At 40.8% G+C, this 24,343-nt stretch overlaps 2 protein-coding genes across 3 annotated transcripts in view; both read left to right on the forward strand.

The window, feature by feature from the left end:
• Positions 1-10,527, forward strand: part of RETREG1 (reticulophagy regulator 1) — a gene marked incomplete at its 5' end in the record, with an annotated part of 63,814 nt that extends 53,287 nt beyond the window's left edge. For both annotated transcript variants that reach the window (XM_083866029.1, XM_083866028.1), the window contains 5 exons: positions 1,735-1,819; positions 3,021-3,158; positions 4,849-4,913; positions 6,089-6,215; positions 9,113-10,527. In XM_083866029.1, coding sequence (XP_083722155.1) covers positions 1,735-1,819; positions 3,021-3,158; positions 4,849-4,913; positions 6,089-6,215; positions 9,113-9,624 — 927 coding nt within the window. In that variant the 3' untranslated portion in view covers positions 9,625-10,527. The remainder of the gene's footprint in view (positions 1-1,734; positions 1,820-3,020; positions 3,159-4,848; positions 4,914-6,088; positions 6,216-9,112) is intronic.
• Positions 10,528-13,954: 3,427 nt separating this feature from the next.
• Positions 13,955-22,038, forward strand: ZNF622 (zinc finger protein 622). The gene is made up of 8 exons (XM_083877286.1): positions 13,955-13,982; positions 14,241-14,380; positions 16,004-16,627; positions 18,077-18,331; positions 18,991-19,153; positions 19,947-20,059; positions 20,890-21,033; positions 21,619-22,038. Exons 3-8 carry the CDS (start codon positions 16,006-16,008, stop codon positions 21,744-21,746), a joined length of 1,425 nt encoding a protein of 474 aa, XP_083733412.1. The 5' UTR covers positions 13,955-13,982; positions 14,241-14,380; positions 16,004-16,005; the 3' UTR covers positions 21,747-22,038.
• Positions 22,039-24,343: the final 2,305 nt, after the last annotated feature.

A 24,343-nucleotide genomic window follows, 5' to 3' on the forward strand; every position in this document is an offset into this window, starting at 1 on the left:
CTGTTGGAACTTCATCAGTTGTTCTGTGGACTTTTTAAAGGAAATTAAAAACACCACAAATTAATAGAAAGTTTAAAAGCAAAGAAGTAAATAGGCATGTTCCTAAACATAAACCTGAATTTTTTTTTCTCAGATAACTGTAGTTTTCAGGAATAGCTGCATGAAGAGAGTTCTGCATACTTTATTGTGGCAATTTTTCTTCTATACACTAATAGTTGTGTATAGTGTATATACGCAACTGTTGGTGAACAGAACAAAAATAAGGAAAGGAGAAAAAATAGAAGGAAAAGAAAAAAAGAAAACAGAAGAAAAAGGGAAAAAAGTGATTTTTCCTTTTTTTACTGGAAAGACTGAGCTGGAGAACCCAGTTCATGAAGAGGCAAGCAAGAGTAAGACTTTTTTTCCCTCCAAGTTGGAAGAATATCATTATTTAGGTCTAGTCAAAAGTGAAACAGTTTTTTTTTTCAAAGAGAAATATAAATCGTGTAAATATATATTATGATAATAATAGATTACATTTTAATATTTGTATTGCTAAATACAAGTTAAAAGAAAACTACCAGGCTTTTCCTCCTTTTTTAATCTCTCTTAATTTTGCCAGAAAATCTTTCCTGAAAACAGGCCATTCGGAATTAGCAAATAGAAAGTATGTAGTACCACACTCAAATATTAGCAGTTTAGTCTGAAAATACAGATGAGCAAGTGGATGATAAAATGAAAATTAAAGAAGAATGAAAATTATCTAGAAAAAATGAATTAATTACATAAAAAGCAGTTGTATCTTTGGACAATAAAGTTATATTTGAAAGAAGTAAGTTTATAGTGAAGTAAGGAAATGTGCTGTTAGTAATGTGGTAACATGACAGTAACTGTATGTTAAGAGATATCTAATACTAGTTTAGAAAAGATAATTTTGATAGCATGTTTTCCCTTCTTTTCCCTGACCTCATTCTCTAATCTATGTCATTATATTACTGCTATAATTAGAAGCAAATTAGGCAGTGCTGTGTGCAAAATTTCTTTAAATTAACTATTTTATTGCAATTCAGCTCCAAAAGCAAATGGATCCTTTCTGCAATCTTTCAACAGATCAGTTGAACACTATGCAGTTTTGAAAGATGCACTGTTATGTCTCAGTCCAAAGGCCACAAAGGCCAAACCTCAAATTTTATATTGAAAATTCAGCTCAGTCTTGTCATTAACAGGGTTGCTAGAGCAGCCAACAAGTGTCAAGAGATTGCTTGCCAGCATTTGAGAGAAAACAGTTTCACAAAGTATCACAACAGGGGAGAGAGCTGTAGCTTGGGGGAAGGATGTTTTGCTTTTGTAAGCATGCAGCAAGCATGCATTGTAATATTGCAATTAGTGTGTTGTTTTTTTCCTGCATATAAATTATCCAGTCTATTTTCACGCAATTACACAAATAATTTTTAGTAATTTTAGCAATAAACATGAGCTCATAAAAGCTTTACAGTAAATGAATAAAAATAGCATGTTTTTATGGTAGAAGAGAGGATGCGTCCTAATTATCCAAAATGGACTGTTCAATGCTTATTTTCACCAAAAGTGTTAAAAGTAGTTCCCAGTTTTCAAAAACAAACTTCAGTTTTGCACTCCATTCTAGATTTCATTACCATGCAACATCTTTCTTTTGGAAAATTATCTAACCATATAAGTGAAGTATCATTTCATTTAAGTGAAAGTGTTAATGGTGAATTTTATTGTCTTTGCCAGTTTTGCCTACTTGTCTGCAGCATATGTACATTTTTCACTGTCTTGGGAAGTTACATTCCTGGAGTTGTCCTCTCCTATGTCTTGTGTAAGTATGGTCTCTTCCAGTCATGATTTGTGTATGTGTGTACTGTTTCTTATTTGGTCTCTCTATAGGGACTGTTTATTTATTTATTTATCTGTGTACCTGTTTACACACTCTGCAAGTTTGCAGAAGACACCAATCTCTGTGGTGCAGTTGTCAAGTCTGAGGGACAGGATGCCATCCAGAAGGACCTGAACAAGCTTGAGAAGTGGTCCCATGAGAACCTCATGAGGTTTAACAAGACCAAGGGCAAGGTGCTGCTCCTGGGTCAGGATAAACCCTGGTATCAGCCCAGGCTGGGGGATGAACAGATCCAGAGCAGCCCTGCCCAGAAGGACTTGGGGGTGCTGGAATGGCTGGACATGACCCAGCCATGTGCACTCACAGCCCAGAAACCCAACGTGTCCTGGGCTGCATCCAAAGCAGCATGGGCAGCAGGGGAGGGAGGGGATTCCACCCCCCTACTCTGCTCTGGTGAGATCCCACTTGGAGTCCTGGGAGTCCCCAGCACAGGAATGACATGGACCTTTTGAGTCCAAAGGAGGGACAACATGGAGATTATCAGAAGGCCCTGGCACCTCTCCTATGAATTCAGGCTGAGCAAGCTGGGGATGTTCAGCCTGGAGAAGAGAACACTCTGGAGAGAGGCCTTTCAGTTCCTAAAGAGGGCTTTAGAGGAAGCTGGGGGCAAACATTTGAGCAGTGCCTGTTGCGATAGCACAAGAGGTAATGGTTTTAAACTGAAGTAGGGTCAAATTGGTAAGTTATTAGGAAGAAATATTTTATAATTTTCTATCATATGGAAGTCAGTTTCCAGATGATAGAAAAGTTTTTTCAGTGTGTTGATTCTGGCACGATGTTGCATAGCCATGTTTGTCAAGTTGAGATATCAAAATCAGGCTAAGTCAAGGTAATGATAAATGTTGTAATTGACCAGAAATTCTGTCTTGTTGATAGTAAAAAAGATGTCAATTGATTTGAATATAATGGTATTTTCTGTGATGAGTAGGAATGGCTCCTGAAAATTGGATTCTTACCTTAAAAGTGTCCGGCATGGGCATTTCACACTGCATTTTTATGTAAAACTAACTAGATTATGTAAAATTAGTAGTTATCCTATTCATTGTTTAAGCTTTATTGAGTAACTTCTTGAGTACAGCAGTATTTCAATACATTTTTTTCTCTGTCTTCATTTTTATCACAGTATTGTGTGCCTTTTTATGTCCCTTCCTTAAGTGCAATGAATTTGGACAGAAACTGTGCAGCAAAATAAAGACTGTTCTGATGAAACTAGATTTTGGAATAGTGGAATTTATCAACCAGAAGAAAAAAGAGAGATCTGGTGAGTAGTTAATTATAGTCCCATATATTATTGTATAATATTATTACATTTCTGTATGCAGAGCATTTTATTCACCTTGCAGAAAGTTTGGTTTGTCCTGAGAAGACAACTGTAGAGATATTTCTTACTTTGAACCCGGCTACTGTTGTATCTGACAATGTATGTCAAATGTCTCGGTATGATAATAAAGAAACATGGCAAACTTTTTGTATGTGATTAGATGTACTGCTTATAAGTTTTCAGGAAAAAAACTACTTGCTGTAAGCTTGCAAGGCTTATCCATTTAGATAAGGAAAACTTGCCCAGCAGAGAGACTCACTCAAGAGTCTCAAAATAAATACATAAAAAAATTTTCAATAAGAGACTGAACTCTGTTCTGCCTTGTTTTCACTCCCTCCAACAAAAAGAATTTGTTTTCTTCTTCAAATACTCCAAAAGCGTATAAGAATTGCTATAAGGATAGCAGCTACAAATTAATCCAGGTTTCTACACGGAAAGGGGAGAAATCAGTTTAAAACAAAATCTCACCTATCGCACCCAAAATCCTTCTATTACTGGAAACTTATGGATTTTAAGGAATAAGGACTATTCAAGGAAAATCTGTATATAAACAGTGTTAGTTTGGTTTTTGTGTGTTCCAGTTTTGGTAATTAAACATTTGTAGTATAGTCACACTACTTGCAGGTAGCCTAGTCTTTTAAATTAGTGCTGCATCAGTAGATTTAATACCTGCTTTAAAACATGCATTTCTTGTAACTATTGTACAATTCATTATACGATGTGCTGTTCCTAGACCCAAGGAGAACCACCATGTCTTCTCCCCTTATCTTGCATCTAATGTGATAGTAATTGGAAATATGGAAAAATGTGTTGGAAATTTTCTTTGCATTATTCTACTTGTTCAGTTTTTAAGTGAAACTGGCAGAGAAAAAGATCAGACTGTAGTTTAATAAATGTCATAAGCCAGCACTGAGGTTAGATGCATTCTTTCCTGCATCTCATCCTCCAATTTAATTTAACCCAGACAAGTTCCCTACCTTGCTTTGCCCCTTGGGTTTACTACATAGGCTCAAAAACCTTGTGTTGGCACAAGAGAGAAAAGAGCAAGTTGCAGGAAGAAGCAACCAATAACACTATGACTGTGGTTTTCATTTTATATTGGTTTAAAAGATTCTCAGACAGAGGAGGCAAAATTTGTATCTCTGCTTATCTATAAAGAGCGACATTCTACCAGACTTCAGAGGATGTTTTGTATGCATATTTGCATATGACTGTGAATGCAGGGTAGCTGGATATTGGTAGAAGAAGGGGTTTGTAAATGAAAATTACATGCAATTATCAAGAAAATTGTATTTTACCAGCAGTGTAGTCTAAAAGGGAGATATTTATTGCCAGGGCAGATGACATTCTAGTGAGCAACAGACTCCTGAAGGAAGTACAATGCAGGTAAATAGATCTACTGGAATGTATTCAGAATAACATTCTTTCTCCCACTTTGATTGCTGTGTTTTGATTAGCAGCCAGTCTCCCAGTCAGGCTTGTTTCCCTGGTAGCATAGCACATAAATGATGCACTGTGTCAGCAGGTGGAAGGTTATTGTACTTAGACAAGCTGTGTGACAGAGAACACACACTGAACCTGGAAATCTGTTGTCATGAGTAGGATAAAAAATATATCTTTTTTCTTTCAGAAACAGCAAAAACAAAACCCACAGAAGATGACAGTGAATTAGACATATCAGCTCTGTGTCCTAAGGTGACTTTTTTTCAGTCAGCCCTGTCTTGCTTTTAAAATCTATATAGATAATGGGAAGCTCTCTAGATTGCTGTCTCTGTTCTTCTGTGGAAGACTTTGACCTCCCCAGGAGGCTGTATTCCTGAACTAAGCAGTATACTTTAGAAGTGATTCAGAGTCTCCACCTTTAGCCTTATACTAATTAACCTACTGCATTTGTGACTTCTGGCCTTCAAGGTAATGGTTTCATTGGCCTACTGAGCTAAGAATGTGTTTATTTTGTATTGGCTGTAGAATTATTACATTTATATTTAAAAGCAAAGGTGGTTACTTTTATTTCCAACAGTGAAAATGCAGTTGGTTTTTATCAAAATAAAATACAAAAGGAAAACATTAATAGAAAACCTAAGTAATTTGTCAGATATTTTTGTAATCACTTGTCTAATAATTTCCAATGATAGTGCAAATAGGTATATTAAGTAGAAAATCTTTCTAGATATGTATAAGAACACTCAAATTTCTCATTTTTCTCTTAGTATTAATGACTGTATGGCAAAGGTTTTTCTGTTATAATCAGAAATACCAGTTGATATTAAAAAATAAACTCAATAGAAATTATTATGCAGTATTTGATCAGTAGTGTATAAAGCCTGGCTTTGACAGCAATTGCTTTGGAGGTGGTTTTGTGCTGGGGGAAAAATGAACCCCAGAAAATATATCCCATGGGATAAAAATTTGTAGCCAATATAACTAAATATTGTTCAATAAATTGGTAAAGGATAATGATTTTTTGTTCAGCTAATTTTTGATGATTTTATAGATATTGGGCTGGTTTTTCTGGTCCAAGTTTATTCATTTTGTTACATTATGCACATTTTGTGTTTTCAGGCTCATTTTCATTACAGTAGTGCTTAACATTGTGTTTTCATTGCAGTAGGATTGCTTTCAGAATGAATAATGGAATTTTCTATGCTTCTTTAGTACAGCCTTTAGTTATTACAAAGAGGGATGCTTCACTTCTAAGCATTGTGTAGTATTTTCCTGTTTCTTCAATTAAGCCTTAAATAGGAGGTGATTTATGTTGCTATGAAATACAAGAGGGTTTTTTTTTTTCAATCTCTAAGCATTGGTTTTCTGTAGTGTGAATTTTTTTTTTAAATCTAAGAATACTATGTATGGATCTGTTTTCTGTGTAGGTTAGTCCTGCAGTTGTTGCCAAAGAGCTGTCAGTGTCTGACACAGATGTCTCAGAAGTATCCTGGACCGATAATGGGACCTTTAACTTATCTGAGGGGTATTCTCCACAGACAGACACATCTGATGGTATGTAATGGCTTCATCTATACCATCAGTGCATTACAGACATGTAAATTACCTCAAAATGATTAGACAATTTGAGTACAGAAGGGTTTGGGGTTGTTACTTTTCTCTCTGAAACTAATTTAAGGTTAAACTTATGTTTTGTATAGTTTTGGATGTATCTTGTGTAAGAACTGTCCTCATCTTAAAAATGTTAAAGTACATCAACAAGTGTCTAAATAAATAAGTAATGCTGGGTAAAACCAACACATTCAATAAGTGCCAGATGTAGCAGTCTCTTCTACCAAACCTTTTAAGCAAATAAACCTTTTAAAATTACTCCCAGTGCTTTTGTGGGTAAGCTAAGCAAATAAAAGCTGAGGAAGAAATGGTGAATACACTGACTTGTTAAACAGCCAATTAAAGAAAGTATTACGAGGTTTTACTACTAGAAATGAAGAGAGCCAGCAATGAGCCTATGAAGACTTAGCCTAGGAAAAGATCTCAAGCACTTGGTTTGATCTTGACCAGAAAAAAGTTCTTACTTTTCACAGACTAAGCTATCAGTAAACACTTTGCTGGAATAAGGATTAAGGACAACAGTAGTTTGGCATAATCTCACCTGAGGATCTGTTGCTCTGCTCATCTTGCATTTCTCCTAAGAAGAGTTCCCTGTAAATGACAAGCAGGATGATACTACAGGCTAAATTATTACATTCAGTTATTTTCCTAATATTTTAAGTTGTAAATAGACAGCATTATATGATCACAGAACCATAAGTTGTAAAAAGCAATTGTCATTCATCTCATCTATCTTCCTATCCAAAGCAGGTTCAAAGCTCTTCATTAAAGCTTTTTGAAGTGTCTCAGGGCTGTGACCACTTGAATTCTGAACACCTTTCTTGGTAGAGATTCAGCAACTTCCTTGGAAAGCCTTTTTCACTATTTGCTTACCCTCATGATGAAAAGGTTTTTTTCTTTTAGTGAGCCAAAATTTCCCATGTTCCAGTTTGTGTCAGTTTACTTTGATCCTTTCACTGTGCACTTTCTAGAAGTCAGGCCCATCTTCTCTCTACCTTCCCATTCAGTAGTTAAACTGAATTCCCTCTTTGCCACCTTCTCTTGGGGCCAAATGAGGCCCATTCTCTCAGCATCTACATACGTCCTGTTCTCTAGCCCCTAAATAATCATGCTGGCCCTCCAGGGGATTCAGTCCTGTATGCCATTGTCTGTCTAGAACTGAAGAGGTCAAAATTGGGCAATGTACTTCAATGTGTACTCTCAGCTGCTGGATAGAGGAGGAAAATCCCTTCCGTTGACTTTCTGCCTTCAATTTAGCTACTACAGTTCAGTGTGTGGTTGGCCTTCCTTGCCGCAAGGGCATACCACTGACTTGCTGCCCTCAGATCTTTTTCTGGAAAGCTGCTTTCTGTCTTGTTGCCCCCAGCCGGTACTGCTGCACAGGTTATTCCATCCCAGATGCAAGATTTCACATTTGCTTTTGTTAAATGTCATGATGTTCCTTTTCAGCCTGTTCCTTTCTCCAGCCTGTTGAGGTCCCTCTGAAGGCATCCTGACTTCCAGAATATCAAATACCTGCCCCACAGCAATTTCTTTCTGCCCATGAACTTGCAGAGTGCACTCCAGCCTGTCGTCCACGTCATTAATAAATTCCTTGAACAGTGCTGGTTTCAGTCCCTGTGACTGACACCAGTAACCAGCCTCCAGCTGCACCCTGTGTTGCTGATGAAGCCTTTGACCCCTGCAGTCCAGCCACTTTTCCACCCACCTTACAGTTCCCTTACCCTGCTTGCTCACCAGCTTGGCTGTAAGGATCATGTGGGAAACTCCATTCAAAGCCTTGCTAGGTGAAAAATAACAACATCCACTCTTCTTCCCTATGGAGCATTTCAGCAAATGGAACATACTCAAAAGTCCAAGACCAAATGGGATGCATTCGAGGACTGGCTCATCTCCTGTCAAAGCTCTGTGCATTTGAGCCACCACTCTGCATGCAGCACAGCCCTTCCTCCTCACCTTCCCAGCCTGTCTTTCCTAAAGAAAAAGGAAAAAAATGACATATGAGTCATTTTTAGGATTTATTTCCTTAACCCTTATGAATGTTCCTACAAAAACAAGCTCCTATTGTTTGTTTTCATAGAAAGTAAGTTCAAACTGATTACTTGTTACCTTCTCATTCAAACACTTGATGAAAGTATTCACTTGTCCTTATTTAGGCTTCTTCCACAGGCCATGTACTCCACAGTATGTTTTACACATTTCTAATAACAAATACTGTTTCATTCATTAATGCAGCCATTAAAATTTAATGTTGATTACATCCTGTTTTTTTATCCTCTTGAAAACATGAAACAATTCTGATCATCTTTAGGGTTTCCATTTTCTGTTTCCTTTTTAATACAACCATTGGCCAAGAAAGGAAAAAGAAATTAGGCTTTATATTGGGTTTATATTTTTATTTTAAAAGATAAACATTCTTTTTATTATTCCACATGCATGTTAAAAGCTTGTAACACATTCTGACATGTTTATGTATTTGTAGTTTATATATATTGTGAAGAAAAATAAATTTTAGGACTTCATATTTAGAAATAGGTGTGGTAAAAATTTGCATGGGTTGTTTCATTACAGATAGATATCTAAGGAAGTTAGCTTTAAAAAGGTATTTTGTTCAAATGGTTAGGTTGATATCAGTTGATTTGTGATGCTATATTTATCACCTCAAAACCATTTTGCTTTAGATGTCACACAAAGCTCCTTCTAGCAGAGAACTGCTAGAGTAGAGATTAGTAAATGTATTCAGAGCAACACTTGCTACTTGCATTTTTTACATGTGGCAGCCTTTTTGGGAAACCTTTTGTGAGTGCTAACACTGTTTTCTTCTGTTAACCCTGTAATAGATTTTGACCGACCTAGTGATCATGAAGAAGCTTTTGCTAGAGATCTTTTAGAGTTTCCCTCTTTAGAAAACGGTGCCGGCACAAACGATGACGACGACTCAAGCATCGGTTTGCCCACCCAGCAAAAACGAAGGAAAGAGCAAACCGATGTCAAGGCGGATCACGCTTCCAGACAGAGTAAAGGGAGACCATCCACTGCAGGGTTGTCCTTGCCTTTGAGCAGTGACCAAACCTTGAATTTAATGAGTGGAATCGCTGGCAACGTCATCACGGCTGCGGTGTCTGCTGCCATCAAAGACCAGCTGCAGTCCCTACAGCAAGCTCCCTCACAGGCAGCGCCCAGTTTGAGCGAGGAGACAGACACAGAGGAAGCTGATGATTTTGAACTGCTTGACCAGTCTGAGCTAGAGCAGATTGAGAAAGAATTGGGACTTTCACAAGGTCAAGAAGCAGAATCCCAGGAAAAGAAAAAGTCTTCAGGCTTCCTTTCAAATCTGCTTGGAAGTCATTAGCCTGGAAGTTGCAGCTGGTAACACAAAAGAAATTAAACATAAAATACAAAAAAAAAAAAAAAAAAAAAAAAAAAAAAAAAAAAAAAAAAAAAAAAGAGAGAGAGAGAGAGAAGAAAATTCTGAGCTGTAAGCTTTAACTATCCCTTTAGATGTGTTGTAATAATTTCCCTTATGCAGAGTGAATTAACTGGATAAATATCAGCTAATACTGATAGTTTAATGTTTCTGGTAGTTATACCTCAATGTAATAGCATGGAAATGAATTATCTATCCACTGTTTGGTTGCAGATGTGTGGTGGAAGTCAGTTGTTCAAGACAGTTGGGGGAGAGGTTTCTTTTATCTTTTTGCCAACCATGTATTTTGGGGTCCTGAGCCAAATTTTCAATATCAGCAGTTTATTTTCTCTAGTTTTCCAATCATGTAATAAAATTAATGACTCATATTGTGAGGGCAAGTTATCAGAGGGCTGCAGTGAGATTAACTGCATCTCACTTCCTTCAATCCTACCAAAAAGTATGGATCCCTGCAGTTAGCATTTTGTGTAGTGCATCTACTATATATGAAACACATTAACTGGCACAACTTGAGTTTAAACATGTGCAACACTATAAAAACCCCTAGATTTCATACTTAAAACCTGTGGATTGCTTTGGATATGGTGATGCATTTCCAAGTTTTTTGCTGTTATAGGCTTGTAGAGTTGTAAAGTGGCATGTTATATGACTGACCACCTGCTGTGTTCCTTGATGGAGTCTGGTCCTTGGCAGTATTGCCCATGTGAAGTCAGCCAATGAATCTTTATGTTTAAAAGTTAATATTGTGTAAACTGAACAACCTTTTTTGGGAACAGGTGAGGGTAGTTATTGTTTGAGGTAGAGATTAAAGAAAAAAAAAAGCATAAAGGCTTTTTATGTGCCCCTTCCTTAATTTGAGATTCTGTAGGTTTTATTTGGCTTTTTTTCCCATGGTAGCTGCTTCCACTTGGTAAAAAGTATTTGTATTGCAAGCTGATTATCTTAAGATACTTAGATGCACTTGGTGAGGTCAGTTGCTAGAGAAGACACTCAGAATCTTCTTCATGGCATGTAATTTAAAACAAAAAAAGAACTTGTTTAAATTATTTGCCAGTTTAAACTCCACACATGCTGAGTGAGTGGCATGGGATCTCAAGCAGATAACTTATTTTTCTAGGGCTTTTTTGTTCACCTGTGACAAAACTGCATTACAATACCAAGCAACAGGAATCCAAGAAATGGGAAGAAATAAAGCTAGGTTTTTTTAATGTGATGTAAATCATTAGCAAAGTTGAGGGACCATGTCAGCTGCTATGACTACTCAAGTAAATTTCCATTTGCTGGCATTTGAAGAGGTAAATATTGTCATCTAGGACCCTCAAAAGTACAGCAACAGATGATAAAAATCTTCCACTAACATATATGTGTAGGTAAACCTGTGTTTGAAATTAACTTCATTTTGTATTTTTTTTCCTTTTGAGGTGGAAAAACAGGCAGATGGCCAGAAAGAGTATAACAAAAGGAAGGATGCTGAGATTTTTTGACACTAGCTTTATTGTTGCTTGTGCTTTTTGTGTCAGTAACTCAAATTGACCGTGTTTGCTGTCCTTTACCAGTAAAAGGGTAAGCCTGTGCCTTCATTACCAAATACATTATGAAATAAGTGGTTGCTGGATATAGATCCCACAAGATGCAGCTTTCAAAATTACAGTATCTCAACACCTGAGTTTCTGGAAATCATGAGAAAACAAGGCCCATATCACTTCCACAGCATTAGTTCCTAAGTTTCTTCTTTTGTGTTCACCAGCCTGTTCTTCTCATTTGTAAAAAACAAATAAACAAAAAAATCAAATACGCAAATACCCAACCAAAATTTTAAAAAAGCTTTTGTTGGAAAATCAGCGAGTTTAAAAAGTTCTCAGATGACTTAAAAGCCTAAGTTTCTTGATGCGTGTTTAGGACAATCTGTACAGTTTAAAGAGTACAAATCCAAGTTGCTGATGAAGCTTTGTAGGACGCCCAAACAACTGTGTGCTTCCTTGTCCAGGAGTACTGCTGCCAGAAGAGGAAACAGGCTGTGGGACAGGGAGAGGCAGGAGGGAGGGAGGGAGCAGTCCTTCACAGGCTTTTCTGGAGCAGACTGGCGGGACAGACTAGCTGGCTGTCAATGGTGGCATTGTAACAGCGTGCACTTTATTGTTGTTTTACAAAAAATGCTTGTGGTTATGAAAGTATGTAACACAGGGGCACTCTTCTAGAATAATAGATTAGATCAGAAAGAAAAGCAGTTGGAGGAGTTTCTCAGACTTTTTGTTAATTACCCATTTTCTGGTTTCAAGATAGGTAAATAGATTGATTTTTCTCCAGTACGAGTCTCTTTTTTTATTTTTTTTTTTCCAGAAAGAAAAAACAGCCAAAACTTGAACAAGTAAATTATTAAAGTTAGGGACATCGTTGCTTATGTGAGTGTCTTTTGAAATATTTTTTTTTTCTGCTCTCATGGTAGTCAATTACATTCAAGCCCCTAAATACTGTGTAATGGGAAGGATGTAATTCTATAACATTTCATATTCTTCCTCAGGTAGTAAAAAGTTGTCTAATTTTCTGCAGGAAATGATCTATTCCCTTCCACACAGCCCCATGTAAGAAACACTTCGCTTGGACACAATACATTCCACTGCCAGCAGTTTGCCAGGAAAACACAAAGAAAACGTTTCTCTCCTTTGTGGATCCCTTCCACACTGCCCTCAGCTGGAAATCTCTTGAAAAAACTTCATTTTGCTATATTATAGCAGCAGCCACGAAATAGCAGTGGTCACAATGGTCCACAACATCTTTCCTACAGAGCACTGTCATCACCTTCCCATCCTTCAAACTGAATGCATGGGCAGGAAGACAGGCAAGGGGGTATAAGGGGGCAACAGAGCTTTGAAATGTGCAGTTTTTCCATGGAAAGCCTGCTGGTGTGTGATTTCCAGTCAAAAGGTACATGGGCAGTGTAGAGGGCATAGTGTGAGCCGATGCCATGGGGTAACTGTGTGATCCTGCCCTGGGATCAGAACTGCTTGTGGTGTTTGTGTGCTCCTGCCTGGCAGTAAAGGGCTCACTCCTGTGCCTTGCAGTGGCTTCTTCACACGTCTTGATGGAAGAAAAGGACGTATGCCAGGGCAGGGAATGCAGGTCACTCTCCTACTCAGAAAATTTCCCCTTGTGTCAGTACAAGTGACAGGATTACCGTCTATTGGTGGCCTTCGGTGTGTCAAATTCAGTGCAAAACCACCCATTTCCAGCACACAGGGTTTCCATGTGTGTGTGCCACACACCTACTGACCATTCTTGTGTTTGTTAATGGAGAAAAATACTATTCTATGCAGAGGAGTTTAAATAATTGTAACCCAAAGTAACAGGATCTGAAGAGATACTCGTTCTACTTGTTCTGTGTTTGTTCTGCACTTTTTTCCAGGCTGTCCCAGCCTTCTGAACAAATAAATCCCTGTAGTTTCCACGTCTGTTCTCAGCACATGAGCAGTCTGTGTGTAACCCCCACTCGGGCAACCAGAAACTGGGGAATTACAAAATGTCCCTATTTAAGTATTCTGCAGCACTTTACCTGCCTGATCACTGTTTTGTAAACATGGAACTATTATATTGATTGTTTTAATAAATATGTGTTAGTTTTTATCTTTTATCGTCTCGTTGTGTGTTTGCTCCCAGAAACGGGAAAAAACCCCTATAACAACAAACGGGGTGACCTTATCCCTCCCTACAAGTCCCTGAGAGGAGGTTCTAGCCAGGTGGGGTTCGGCCTCTCCCCAGGTAACCAGTGATAGGACAAGAACACGGCCATAAGCTGCGACGGGGAAGGTTTAGGTTGGGTTTTAGGAGGAGTTTCTTCACAGAAAGGGTGATTTGATGCTGGAATGGGCTGCCCAGGGCCCTGGTGGGGTCACCGTCCCCGGAGGGGTTTGAGAAGGACCGGACGCGGCACCCGGTGCCATGGTACAGTTGACAAGGCGGTGTTCGCCCATAGGTTGGGCTCGATGATCTAAGACATCTTTCCCCACCTAACTGACTCTGAAAACAATCAAACACGCAGAACAAAAGAAAAAACCCAACCAAGCCCCAACCAGCTGAGGGCAAACAGCCGCTCCCCGGCCCCGCCCCTCAGGGGCCGCTCCCGCCGCGAGCCCGCCCCTTCCGGCCCCGCCCCCGCCCCGCGCCCTCCGGCCGCCAGGGGGCGCACGCGGGCCGCTCCCGCCGGGCTCTGCGCGGCCGCTTCCTGCCCGCGCGCCCCGCGCCGCCCCCCGCCCGAGACCGCCCGAGACCGGCACCGCCCGCCGCAGGTGAGCCAGCCGGGAATGGGGGCGGCGTGCGGCGGGATGGGATTGGGCGGGATGGACTGGCCCGGCCCGGTCCGGCCCGGCCCGGCCCGGCGGGGGCAGGCGGCGGCGTGTCCCGGGCGAGGCGGCGGCGCTCCCTCGGGATGCAGCTCCCTCCCTGTGGGCCCGGCCTGGTCCGCGCCCGGCCTGCTGGCTCGCGGCTGCTGCCCGCGCCCCGGCTTATGTCTTGTTTCTTTCTTTTTTAATTTTATTTATCTATAGGTGTTGCCCGACTGTTAGTTGCCCGTGTAGTTTAAATCCAGCCGAAGGCAGCTGAAAATCAGCCGTGATAAAGAGCCCCAGGGGAGGTCGCGATTTGCCTGGGAGGCCCTGGGGTTTGCTTTTCCTCAGCCCCACACGAGGTGCGACTCGGCCTTCGGTCTGGGGCTCCAAACGGGAGCGGGAAATGCAGGCGGGTCGTGGGGAGATACACGGGATTTCCCGATTTTATCCACTTCGAGTTGTAAACGCATCTCCGCTCAGAGCGTTCTGACGTAGCAGTCACAGGGGAAGGTTTATGGCTTTAGTTTCTCTTAGTTACAGGCCTTATCTTCTGGGCTGCTTTCTTTTGGGTGGGGTGGGGCGGGAGGAGGTTGGGTGTTTTCAAATGCCCCCGCGGTAATGTAGCGTGTAGCTTCTGTCTGTGTGCTGCCAGGAGTTTGTCACCAACAGCCAGCGTGGCTCCGGCTCTGTGGATTCTGGCAAAGGTCAGGTTTGGGCGGGGAGAGGGGCAGGAGCGCTGTAGGTGGCAGGGAAAAGCCTCAGGGAATACTTGGGATCTCTCAGTGGGTGGAGAACACGGTTTTCTCTGGAATGTAAACAGCATCTGTTGCATTGAGAAGATACTTATAGTACTCCAGATAAAATAATATGGCCTTTATTTTCTGCATACCCCCGTCCCTGTAGCACTGCAGACAGCACAGGCAGTAATAAGTAAGGGGCCCAGTGGTTCCAGGGAATCAGCATTTCACAATGTGTGTTTTGACTCTACATGTTTATGACTTCTGCTTCTCCATTAGTAGTTTCAGGGAGGGGCTGCTCTTCCTCTCCCAGCTTTCAGACCCCCCTCATCCTGATGTATTATTAATTTTTTCTCCAGATTAAATCATAGTTTTTCTAGATCAATTAAAAGATGAGGGTGCTTTTTGTGATCTCCAGATCATGATGTTTTTGATCTTAGCATTCAAGAGATTCCATCAACTTTGTTTAAAAAAAACAAAACCAAAAAAAACTCCTAAGTTTCATTAAGCACTGAGAATGAAATGTATGGGTTTGGAAAGGACAGCATCAGTGGCAGGTCACTGCTCTGCAGTTGTCCTGTCCCAGCACCAGTAAAATGGCTCAGCTGGATAGCAGGAAGTGGAGGGAGACCAGGGTTACCAGTGGCTTCCAGTGCTAGATCTGGGCTTGACTGACTGCATCTCCAGACGAACAGCTCTGCAGGGTAAAGTGTTGTCCACACTACCTGCACTGCTCCAATGTAGCTAAGAAGGCTTTATTTTTAAATGTAGTAACTTGTTTTTTGCTATTTAATAAGGCTGTGGAAAATAGGCCTGTAATCAGGTTTTCCCTTTTTACCCTTATTTCTGAGGAGTCACTGGTCTCCTCAAAAGTCTTACAGTTGGCAGAACACGAGCTTGTTAAGAGCCTTCAGTCACTGCTTCTCAGTGAAAAGTGTAGAGCTTTTGAAATGCTGTTGCTGTGACTGAGGGCCCTCTCCTGCATCCCAGGCACAGTGGGTTCTGCATCCAGAGCTGGGATGCTCAGCTGCTCCTGTGGTACAAGGAAACTCAAAGGCTTTCGTTTATAAGTTGCTCTTGCTCCACACTCATTGCTGATGCTGGTGTTTAATAAATTTAATTTTGTGCAAGAACTGTGTGTCTAACACTGCCTTTAAAGAAGGTTGTCAGGATGTTGCGTTGGGGCTTTTTTGTGTCTGTTACTTAACCTTTTTAGCACAATTTTATTTTTTTCCCACTCTCCAGTAATGGCCACCTACACGTGCATCACTTGCCGTGTGGCGTTCAGGGACGGCGACATTCAGCGCGCCCATTACAAAACCGACTGGCACAGGTACAACCTGAAGCGTAAAGTTGCTGACATGCCTCCTGTCACTGCTGAGAACTTCCAGGAGAGAGTCCTGGCCCAGAGGGCGGTAGCAGAGGAGCAGAACAAAATCACTGCCACCTACTGCACAGTGTGCAGCAAGAGGTTCTCCACCTTCAATGCCTATGAGAATCACCTGAAGTCCAAGAAGCACCTGGAGCTGGAGAAGAAAGCTGTGCAAGCTGTCAGCAAGAAGGTGAAAATATTAAATGAGAAGAATCTGGAAAAGGGGCTGGCCCCAGAGAGTGTAAATAAGGATGAAATGAACACAGCTATTCAGCAAGCCATCAGAGCCCAGCCATCTTCCTCTCCAAAGAAGGCACCTCTACTTCCTAGTAATGCGAGTAGCTCTCCAGTTTCCAGGGAAAGCGCCAGCTTGTCCCAGAGCAGGGAACGACCAGAAATACCTCCACGGCTGCAGTGGTTTGAACAGCAGGCAAGGAAGCTGGCCAAGCAGCAAGCAGAGGAAGAAGAGCATAATGAAGAAGAGGATAATGAAGAAGGTAAGGCAGTAAACACACTGACAGAAGATAGTGTGTGGTAAGCTGTGGTTTGAGCAAAAGCTTCCTCCTGCTTCTGTAGCAGTGTCCATTACAAAAGGTCTTGCTGTTGATTAAATTTTCAGTTTAACAAAGGAGTTAAGGTTGGCCCATGTTTGCAGTCGAGGACTCTGTGTTAGTGTCTGAACTGCCAGATGTTCAACTTACAGACAGGCACTAATGCATGTTAAGATTGAATATAAATAGTCACTAGTATGAGCACTATTTCCCACATAAAATGTCAAAGGAAGTTTTCTTTAAAGACGGCTAATGTAACAGGTTACCCTAAAACTACTTCTGAGAAATAAATGAACAAAAATCCATTTATGGTCATTTGCTCTTGTCCCAACTCATTTCCTGATCTGTTGAAGGGAGGTGGTTGGTTTTGTTTCCCTTTGTCCCCCAAGACCAGAGGAGAAAGTTTGCTCTTTAACCTGACTGTATTATACCTGAATGTATGTGTATGCATGTGATGTGGCATCACATCTCAGCATGCTGATGTCTGTTGAAATGGCTTTAAGAGTTGTCACCCCAGTGGCTTTAACCTGTGAATACAGCTCTCTGTTGGAGGTCAGCCTGGAAAGCAGACAGCTGAAAAGATCAGAGCTTCAGAATTTCCAGAAAAGGGTTATTTTTAACCTGGATGCTTTCAGTGCTGTAGTTGACAGTGCAGCTCCAAACACATCTATTGGAGCAGTTGAATGGGGTGACTGAGCTGTAGCCAGGGGACAGGTGTGAATGAGGGGGAACTCCATTCCAGCTTCTGAAACCCCTGTGTCACATTACTGCATCTGTTACAGCAATTTTGTGCTCTTGAAATTTCAGTTGCAGTTCAGTGAATCTGTTCTACTCCATGAGTAGAGTGAGAAGGAACATTTACCTCTGAACGTGCATCATAACACCTAAAGAGGAAGGCAGCTTGCACTTGTCTAGTGTTAATGTGTTAGTCATAAATTGTATTGTAAAAATCTCAGTAGGTTTCTGAATGTTAATTTTTCTTTTAAGTGTGTGAACAGGAGTGCATTTTCCCTCACTGCTGGAAATGAGTATTTTCCTGATGTTACCAGAGTTGTCTTGTTTTCAATGAGTCATGCTTGTGTTCTTGCCCTGGGGTGAATTGAATGCCTAGAAACAGCAGTTAAGTGTTAATAGTTGAGAAAATGAAGGGGGAAAAGTATCAGATCAGTCAGTGGTTTTTATGAGCAACCTTGTGCTTTGCTTTGCATCTTAAAAAGAAATGTCTTTTACTGGCAATGGTAAATTCTTGCACCTGGAAGTGCCTGTGTGGCACTTAGCTGTAAAAACAAAAAATACAGTATGTTCTATGATGGCTTTTTCTAACTTATTTGGGACTTATTTTGCTTGGGAAAAGTATAAAACAAATATCTTTTCTCTTTAAACTTCCTTTAAAAGACTGGGAAGATATGGATTCTGATGAAGACATTGGCTCTGATGAAGAGATGGAAAGTGTGGAAGAAGAAGATGAACAAGAGGCAGAGGCTGGAAGCATTCCTGCTGTTGGGGCCATCCCAGTCACAGACTGCTTGTTCTGTCCCCATCACTCGAGATCTCTCACAAAAAATGTGGCACATATGACAAAAGTTCACAGCTTCTTTATTCCAGACATAGAGTACCTTGTGGATCTCAGAGGACTAATCAAGTATCTTGGTATGACAGAATTTTCTCTTAATTTTTTGTCAGGATAATTATATTCTGATAGTGCTTATTTTCATTTGCATATGACACCAAATGTTTTGGTTTGGGCTGCTTGTTTTTTGTCTGAGTGCTGTCAGTATGTTGATCATGAGCAGGACCACAGGCTTTCCAGGGAGAGTAAGAGAAAACTTGGATGAGCAAACATGGTCATGTACCCTGTAGGTCTCACATAGTTTTCTGATGTTGAGAAAGTTGTTCAGATAACGTGCAGTTTGGGACAAAATTCTGTTGCTAAAGCGTGCATACGAACTGTGTTGTCCTACCAGTGAGTTACGAGTATTTGTCTCTTTGGTTTACAATGCTTGTGAGAGAGCTAAAAGCTCGGAAAAAATGTATCATCCTTCAAGTCTAAAAAATAATGATGAGAATAAAATAATTTTGGAGTATTGGATAAAAAAACATATTGGAAGTGTGAAATTTGTTATTGAGAATGCTGAACGACCCATAGCTTGTCACAAGAAATCTTTAAATGGCCAGACTTGGACCATTAAGAGCTCGAGGCTCCTCTTAGGTCTCTCTACCTGCAAGCTGGAAGGCTTTGTCACAGAAATATTAGTTACTGACTAGGGAGATTTTGTTCAGACCAATAGAAGTGCCATTGTTTTCTGCAGGAGAGAAAGTTGGCGTTGGGAAAATCTGCATCTGGTGCAATGAAAAGGGGAAATCCTTCTACTCTACGGAAGCGGTCCAGGCTCATATGAATGATAAAAGCCACTGCAAACTCTTCACAGATGGAGATGCTGCCTTGGAATTTGCAGATTTCTATGATTTTAGGTGAGGTTGTTTCTCTTTGATTGGGACACAGGTGGGGACAGACAAAAGGATAGTTAAATATTACATTAGAAACTATTATTCATTCTTAAAATTTAATGGTGTTTCAGGTTCCAGTACTTATTTTGCATTGCTGGTTCCCCACTTTTTTAGATAATGGTAAGAAGAAGATTGCCTGTCTTCTTCTGTGATTGTTATTACCAGTCCTACATCAAAGTACATTTTGAATGCTGTTTTGTATGTTGCCGTTACTGAATTGAGATTTCAGTGCACCAGCAAAGGCCATAAAAAGTCATAACTGTGTTTCCCATTAGCTTTTAAACAGATTGTGACTTAACACATGTGGATTTCTTACCTAAGTTTTACTGTTTAGCTGGAGTTGAACAGGACTGCTGTGATTTAGAGGCCTCTTGTTGAACTTCTGTAACTTATCCTAAGCTGTGTTCATTTTGGTCAGAAATACCTCATATTATGGTGACAGGTGGAGCTTCTGGGAGCACTTGTTCAGTAGCTGTGCAGAGCTGGTGACCTGCACTGTGGTGGCTTTTCATCATCAGTCACCATAAGTTAAGTGTGCAGCAGCAAAACTCTGCTGAGTTGCAGAACAGGACGGAGGAAAGGGGTTCCTTGTCTCCAGGCTCTTTTCAGGGCAGGGTTCTGCTGTTAGGAGCTCTCAGATGAAGGCAGATGAAACATGACAATGTTTGTGCCCTGCATGGTGGCTCTTTTGTAGAATGGGTCTGGATAATTGTGGCTGCTCACCATGTTTAAATCATGTATTGCTGCTCTTCCACAGGAGTAGTTACCCTGATCACGAGGATGGGAAAGATGTGGAGGGTCCTGGAAAGCACCTGGCAGAGAAAGAGTTGGATTATGATGATGACACCATGGAGCTGATCCTTCCATCAGGTGGGCACAGGGTTTGTGTTACAGCTTACTTTCCCTATACTTCTGATATCTGCCTCCAGTACCTGCAGCACAGACCGTTGTTGTGTTTTCCTCTGAGAATTGGGGTTATGTCCTCACCTTCCATTATTTTCAGTGCCAAGTAGTTCAGCTGCTTCAGCACTGATGGATATGTGGACTGGGACAGTGGGTTGCTTTGCTCATTGTACCTCTTCATTATCATGTGATTCTCATTGTATACTCCAACAAGACTTTCCATATTTGCTTAAATGCAACTTGGAGAGGCTACAACTTAGGTTATCTAGTGTAGGGTGTTTTTTGTAGAGAGCCAGCTCCTACCTAATTCAGTAAACTAGTTCAGTAAATTAAATTATTAAAAAGCCTTTCTCTAGTTCAGCATTTGGCACTTGTTTTTTTTTGTTTGTTTGTTTGGTTGGTGGTTTTGTATGAGGGGACCGTAGCCCTTTAATTTTGAAAAGTGCTGCCAACTACAGTTACACAAGTTTTCCTGAATGACAGCAAGTGGCTTTACTGTTTACTTGAAACAGCATTGCCTCTCTGCCTCTTATTCCACTAATTAGAATTTTCCGATAACTGCCTGTTTATCTGAGCTAAGGCCCTCTTGAACAGCAGCACGTTTTGTGCTTTTTCTTCAAGCAGCTCTTACAGTAATTGCATTGAGTTCCTAATAATGCTAAAATGTTTTTAACTCCTGCACCCTTTAAACACATATCTCAGCAGAGGGGTTTTCCATAGTTTTCACAGTGTGCTTGAGTACTCCATTTCAGAGGCTGTTTCAGGATGGATAATAAGATGTCCCCTCCTGTGAGCAGGTGCCAGGGTGGGTCACCGCTCCCTGATGAGGTACTACAAGCAGCGCTTTGGAGCGACGAGAGCCGTGGCTGTGGCCAAGAACCAGAAAGCCGTGGGCCGGGTGCTGCAGCAGTACCGGGCCTTGGGCTGGACGGGGCAGGCAGGTGAGTGCCACTGGGAGGGCTTGGCAAAGGAGCAGGCTCTGGGGTGTCAGCACTCTACAATTACACAGGTCAACTTGACTTTACACGTGGGGTTTATGCAGTAGTTTGTCTTCCACTCAGTTCATCTTCATTCCTGACATCCAAGCAGATATTGGAAGTTTGTTTCTAAAATCCAGTGTGGCTTATGTGCCAGCTTTTCATTCCATTGTTTGTGATACTTGGTGACTTCCTGAGATTTCTTGGTTTCTGCCTGTCCAAGCAACTACTCTTGCTATTTAATAATAGAAGTCATGCTTTGACAGAATACTTTTCCTGTTGAGAAACAGTGGTGTTGTCTATATTCACTTTTGAAAGTTAAGAATCTTGCTTGGAATGCAAAACAACCTTTTGTCTTAATCACAGTCATGGATATTTGTAGAGTGAACTGGGCATTCCCCAGAGAAAAGTGGAAAGAAAAGTGCCAGTATGGGAAGGAAAACCTATAGGTAACTACTGAAATACGTGGGCAGGTCAGCTGGTTTGCATACAAGGTGTAAGTAAGGTGACCGACATTGATCCATCTCTCTTCCTTCTCTCTGCCTGCAGGGGCCATCTCTGCTCAGCAGCGTGACATGCAGTACCTGCAAAGGATGAAGTCAAAGTGGATGCTCAAGACAGGAATGAGTAACAATTCTACAAAGCAGATGCATTTCCGGATGCAAGTCAGATTCTAAGTTCCAAAGAGAACTGCCTACAACTGGTTATGGGAAGGGGGATTTAATGGTTTTGGGGTTGTGGATTCTCTTATTAAAATGGACTTGGTACCTGTCAAATGCTGATGTGTTTGCTGGTGTGCCTTCTTCTGTAAAAAGAACTGCAGGAAATTTGTCTCTTCTGAAATAATGATGGGCCTAACTTAAAAATAAAATACCTTCAGTGGAACATGTGGTGGAGTAGTCATGGCTATGACTGAAGGTACATGCATGGTCTTGCTGCCTGTCTTTGTGCAGCGCATTTCTGGGGGGCGGTTGACATTGACATTTGTCTGAATATCTTTAGTTTCCAACTCTACTAACTGGTTGAAGTCAAGAGATCCTAGATCTAAATGCTTCAGATGGAGTGTATTGAATGTTTCCAGTTGTGATGCCAGACGTATTACCTGGGTTCTATTTTGGAGTTCTAGCTGGCACTATTGAGGTGAAACTTTGAGAGCAGAGTTTCATAGAAGGTTAAGTTAATAATTCTTTGAAGAAATGCACTGATGGAAAACATAACTATAGGATTAATACTGTCCTCAGAATTAGGCTGACTGTACTTGCCTAATGCTCCAGCTCAGGGTTGGATTAATAATCTGCAGTGTTGTTGTTTTACATTGAATGTAATGAATTTTCATTTCTTGAAAACTGCTCAAAATTATCCTAACATTTAGATGAATGTCAAAATTTTGCATTTTCTGCTTAAAACTTTGAAGATACTGTTGATGACTGTTTGTTGTTCCCACTCACTACTGGTGTTTGGTTATCATCATGCAATGACCCACCCAAGACATGTATTGGCTGGAACAGGCAGGCTCTCCCACTAATGCAGGTGAACCGTTGCAGGCTGGTGCAGAGAAAACCTGCTTGTTCAAGAGCTGAGGCAGCAGCATGTGTTGGTCCTGCTGGTGTGGATGTTCAAGGTTTCCATGACTTTACCAGTTCTGACCTCCCTGTAAGGAGACGGGCACCTTCAGAGATGTGGGCTGGCTCCTGACGCCCAGAGCTGCAGTGTGCTGGACACTGAGTGTGTGCCCCAGGAACATGGCTCTTTCCTTGCCTGTCACTTCACTGGGGAGACAGCTGGCTACGGCCAGGTTTCACTTCTGCATTTAGGATTGCTCTGGATTCCTGAGGAGTGGTTTTCATTAGTGTGATTTTGATACAAGTTTTCTTTCTTTCTTTTGAGTGGTGTGTGCTGAGAATAGTAGGGAAAGATTTTGTGAACACTGTATTTTAATACAATTAACACTGTAATTTTAATAATTTAATACAGTTAACACTGTGTTTTGACTTAAAGTAGTTCTCTAGTCTCCCTAAGAGGTAAGTTCAGAAGAAGCAGCACCATCATCATGTCAGCACTTCTGAGAGAGCAATGTATTTATGGGACTCTTAGGAAAGTGATAATTTCATAGTGAAGGTGAATGCTGTGTGGGGGTTTTGTTTTTGTGGATTTGTCTGTGGTTTTTTGTCAGTTTGCTCATTGGTGGTTTTGTGTAAATTTGCTCATTAGTGTTTTTTTGTTTCTTTAGTCAAAGTTCTACTGCCTTTTGCTGTTCCTGCATTTACTGAGAACAAAGAGCTTAAGCAGTAATGGAGGCTACAGGTTTGGCAAAGCATTTAGTAAGTAAACTAGTTAATACATTTTAAAAAGGTACAGATTTGACTGAAGGAAAAACTGAAGCAGAGAGAATTTTCAAGAAAGGCTGTATTCACATCCAAAACCTTAAACTAAGGTTGGATTGATTGAGTACCTCCTTTTTCCTGAAAAGGCAGAGTTACTGCCATTGTATATCTCTAGCTGGATCTGGTGCACATTTGAATTTATTGTAGAGGGTTCACTTTGGGTTATTCACTCTCAAAGTTAGAGGTAAGACACCCGGTCTCAGCTATGTGACTCAAGCAATGTGAATTTTCAGACCCCATATCCCTTACTACAGTCATGATCTGGCCCAGCCTGTGACTGTGGTATGGATTTTAAGCACTGAGAGTATACCCTGCTTGTATGTGACAAATCTCACCATCTGGCCACTGGGAACTGCTCATGTCTTTTTCCTTGGAGAATTACTGTCAAAGAGTCTTATGTTTATGGATAAGTTAGATTGTCTTTATACATAGGACAAAATGCACAAAAATGCAGAAATGGAAGGGTTAAGATTTACTAACCTAAATTTTGAAACTTGCAGAACTGGCTTTGAATACCAGAATAAGCCACCAGTGAGACTCAGAGCAGTATGCGTCTTGAGCTTTTAGAAAATCCTCATGGAATATACATAACTTACATTAAAGAATTATTCTGGAAAAGTCTTGGGAATAACCTAGTACAATTGCTTAAATCTTAGTGGTTAAGTGTTTAAGAAGTCTTGGCAGTGAAGGCAGAATTAGGAGGAGATAATTGATCCATTGACAAATTATTTTGCAGCCATAATATTCAGGCTGAGGGTGCATGGAGTTTGCCACTTTCCTTAACATGAAAGGAAACCAAAGGCAACTCCTGTTCTCTGTACAGATTTGCTCAAAGAATCCTGCTGCTTATGAAGAGATGGGGATTGCCTGAATTTCCTGAACAGTAATTC

Source organism: Zosterops lateralis (assembly GCF_965231275.1).
Source record: "Zosterops lateralis genome assembly, chromosome: 1".
Lineage (NCBI taxonomy): Eukaryota > Metazoa > Chordata > Aves > Passeriformes > Zosteropidae > Zosterops > Zosterops lateralis.

What these genes read in the sequence shown, in the direction of transcription:
- ZNF622 (XM_083877286.1), top strand. Translation starts at nt 16,006, where the DNA reads ATGGCCACCTACACGTGCATCACTTGCCGTGTGGCGTTCAGGGACGGC. An exon ending in AGGACTAATCAAGTATCTTG is followed by an intron (nt 18,332 to 18,990) that starts GTATGACAGAAT and finishes TGTTTTCTGCAG; the next exon opens with GAGAGAAAGTTGGCGTTGGG. An exon ending in GGAGCTGATCCTTCCATCAG is followed by an intron (nt 20,060 to 20,889) that starts GTGGGCACAGGG and finishes TCCTGTGAGCAG; the next exon opens with GTGCCAGGGTGGGTCACCGC.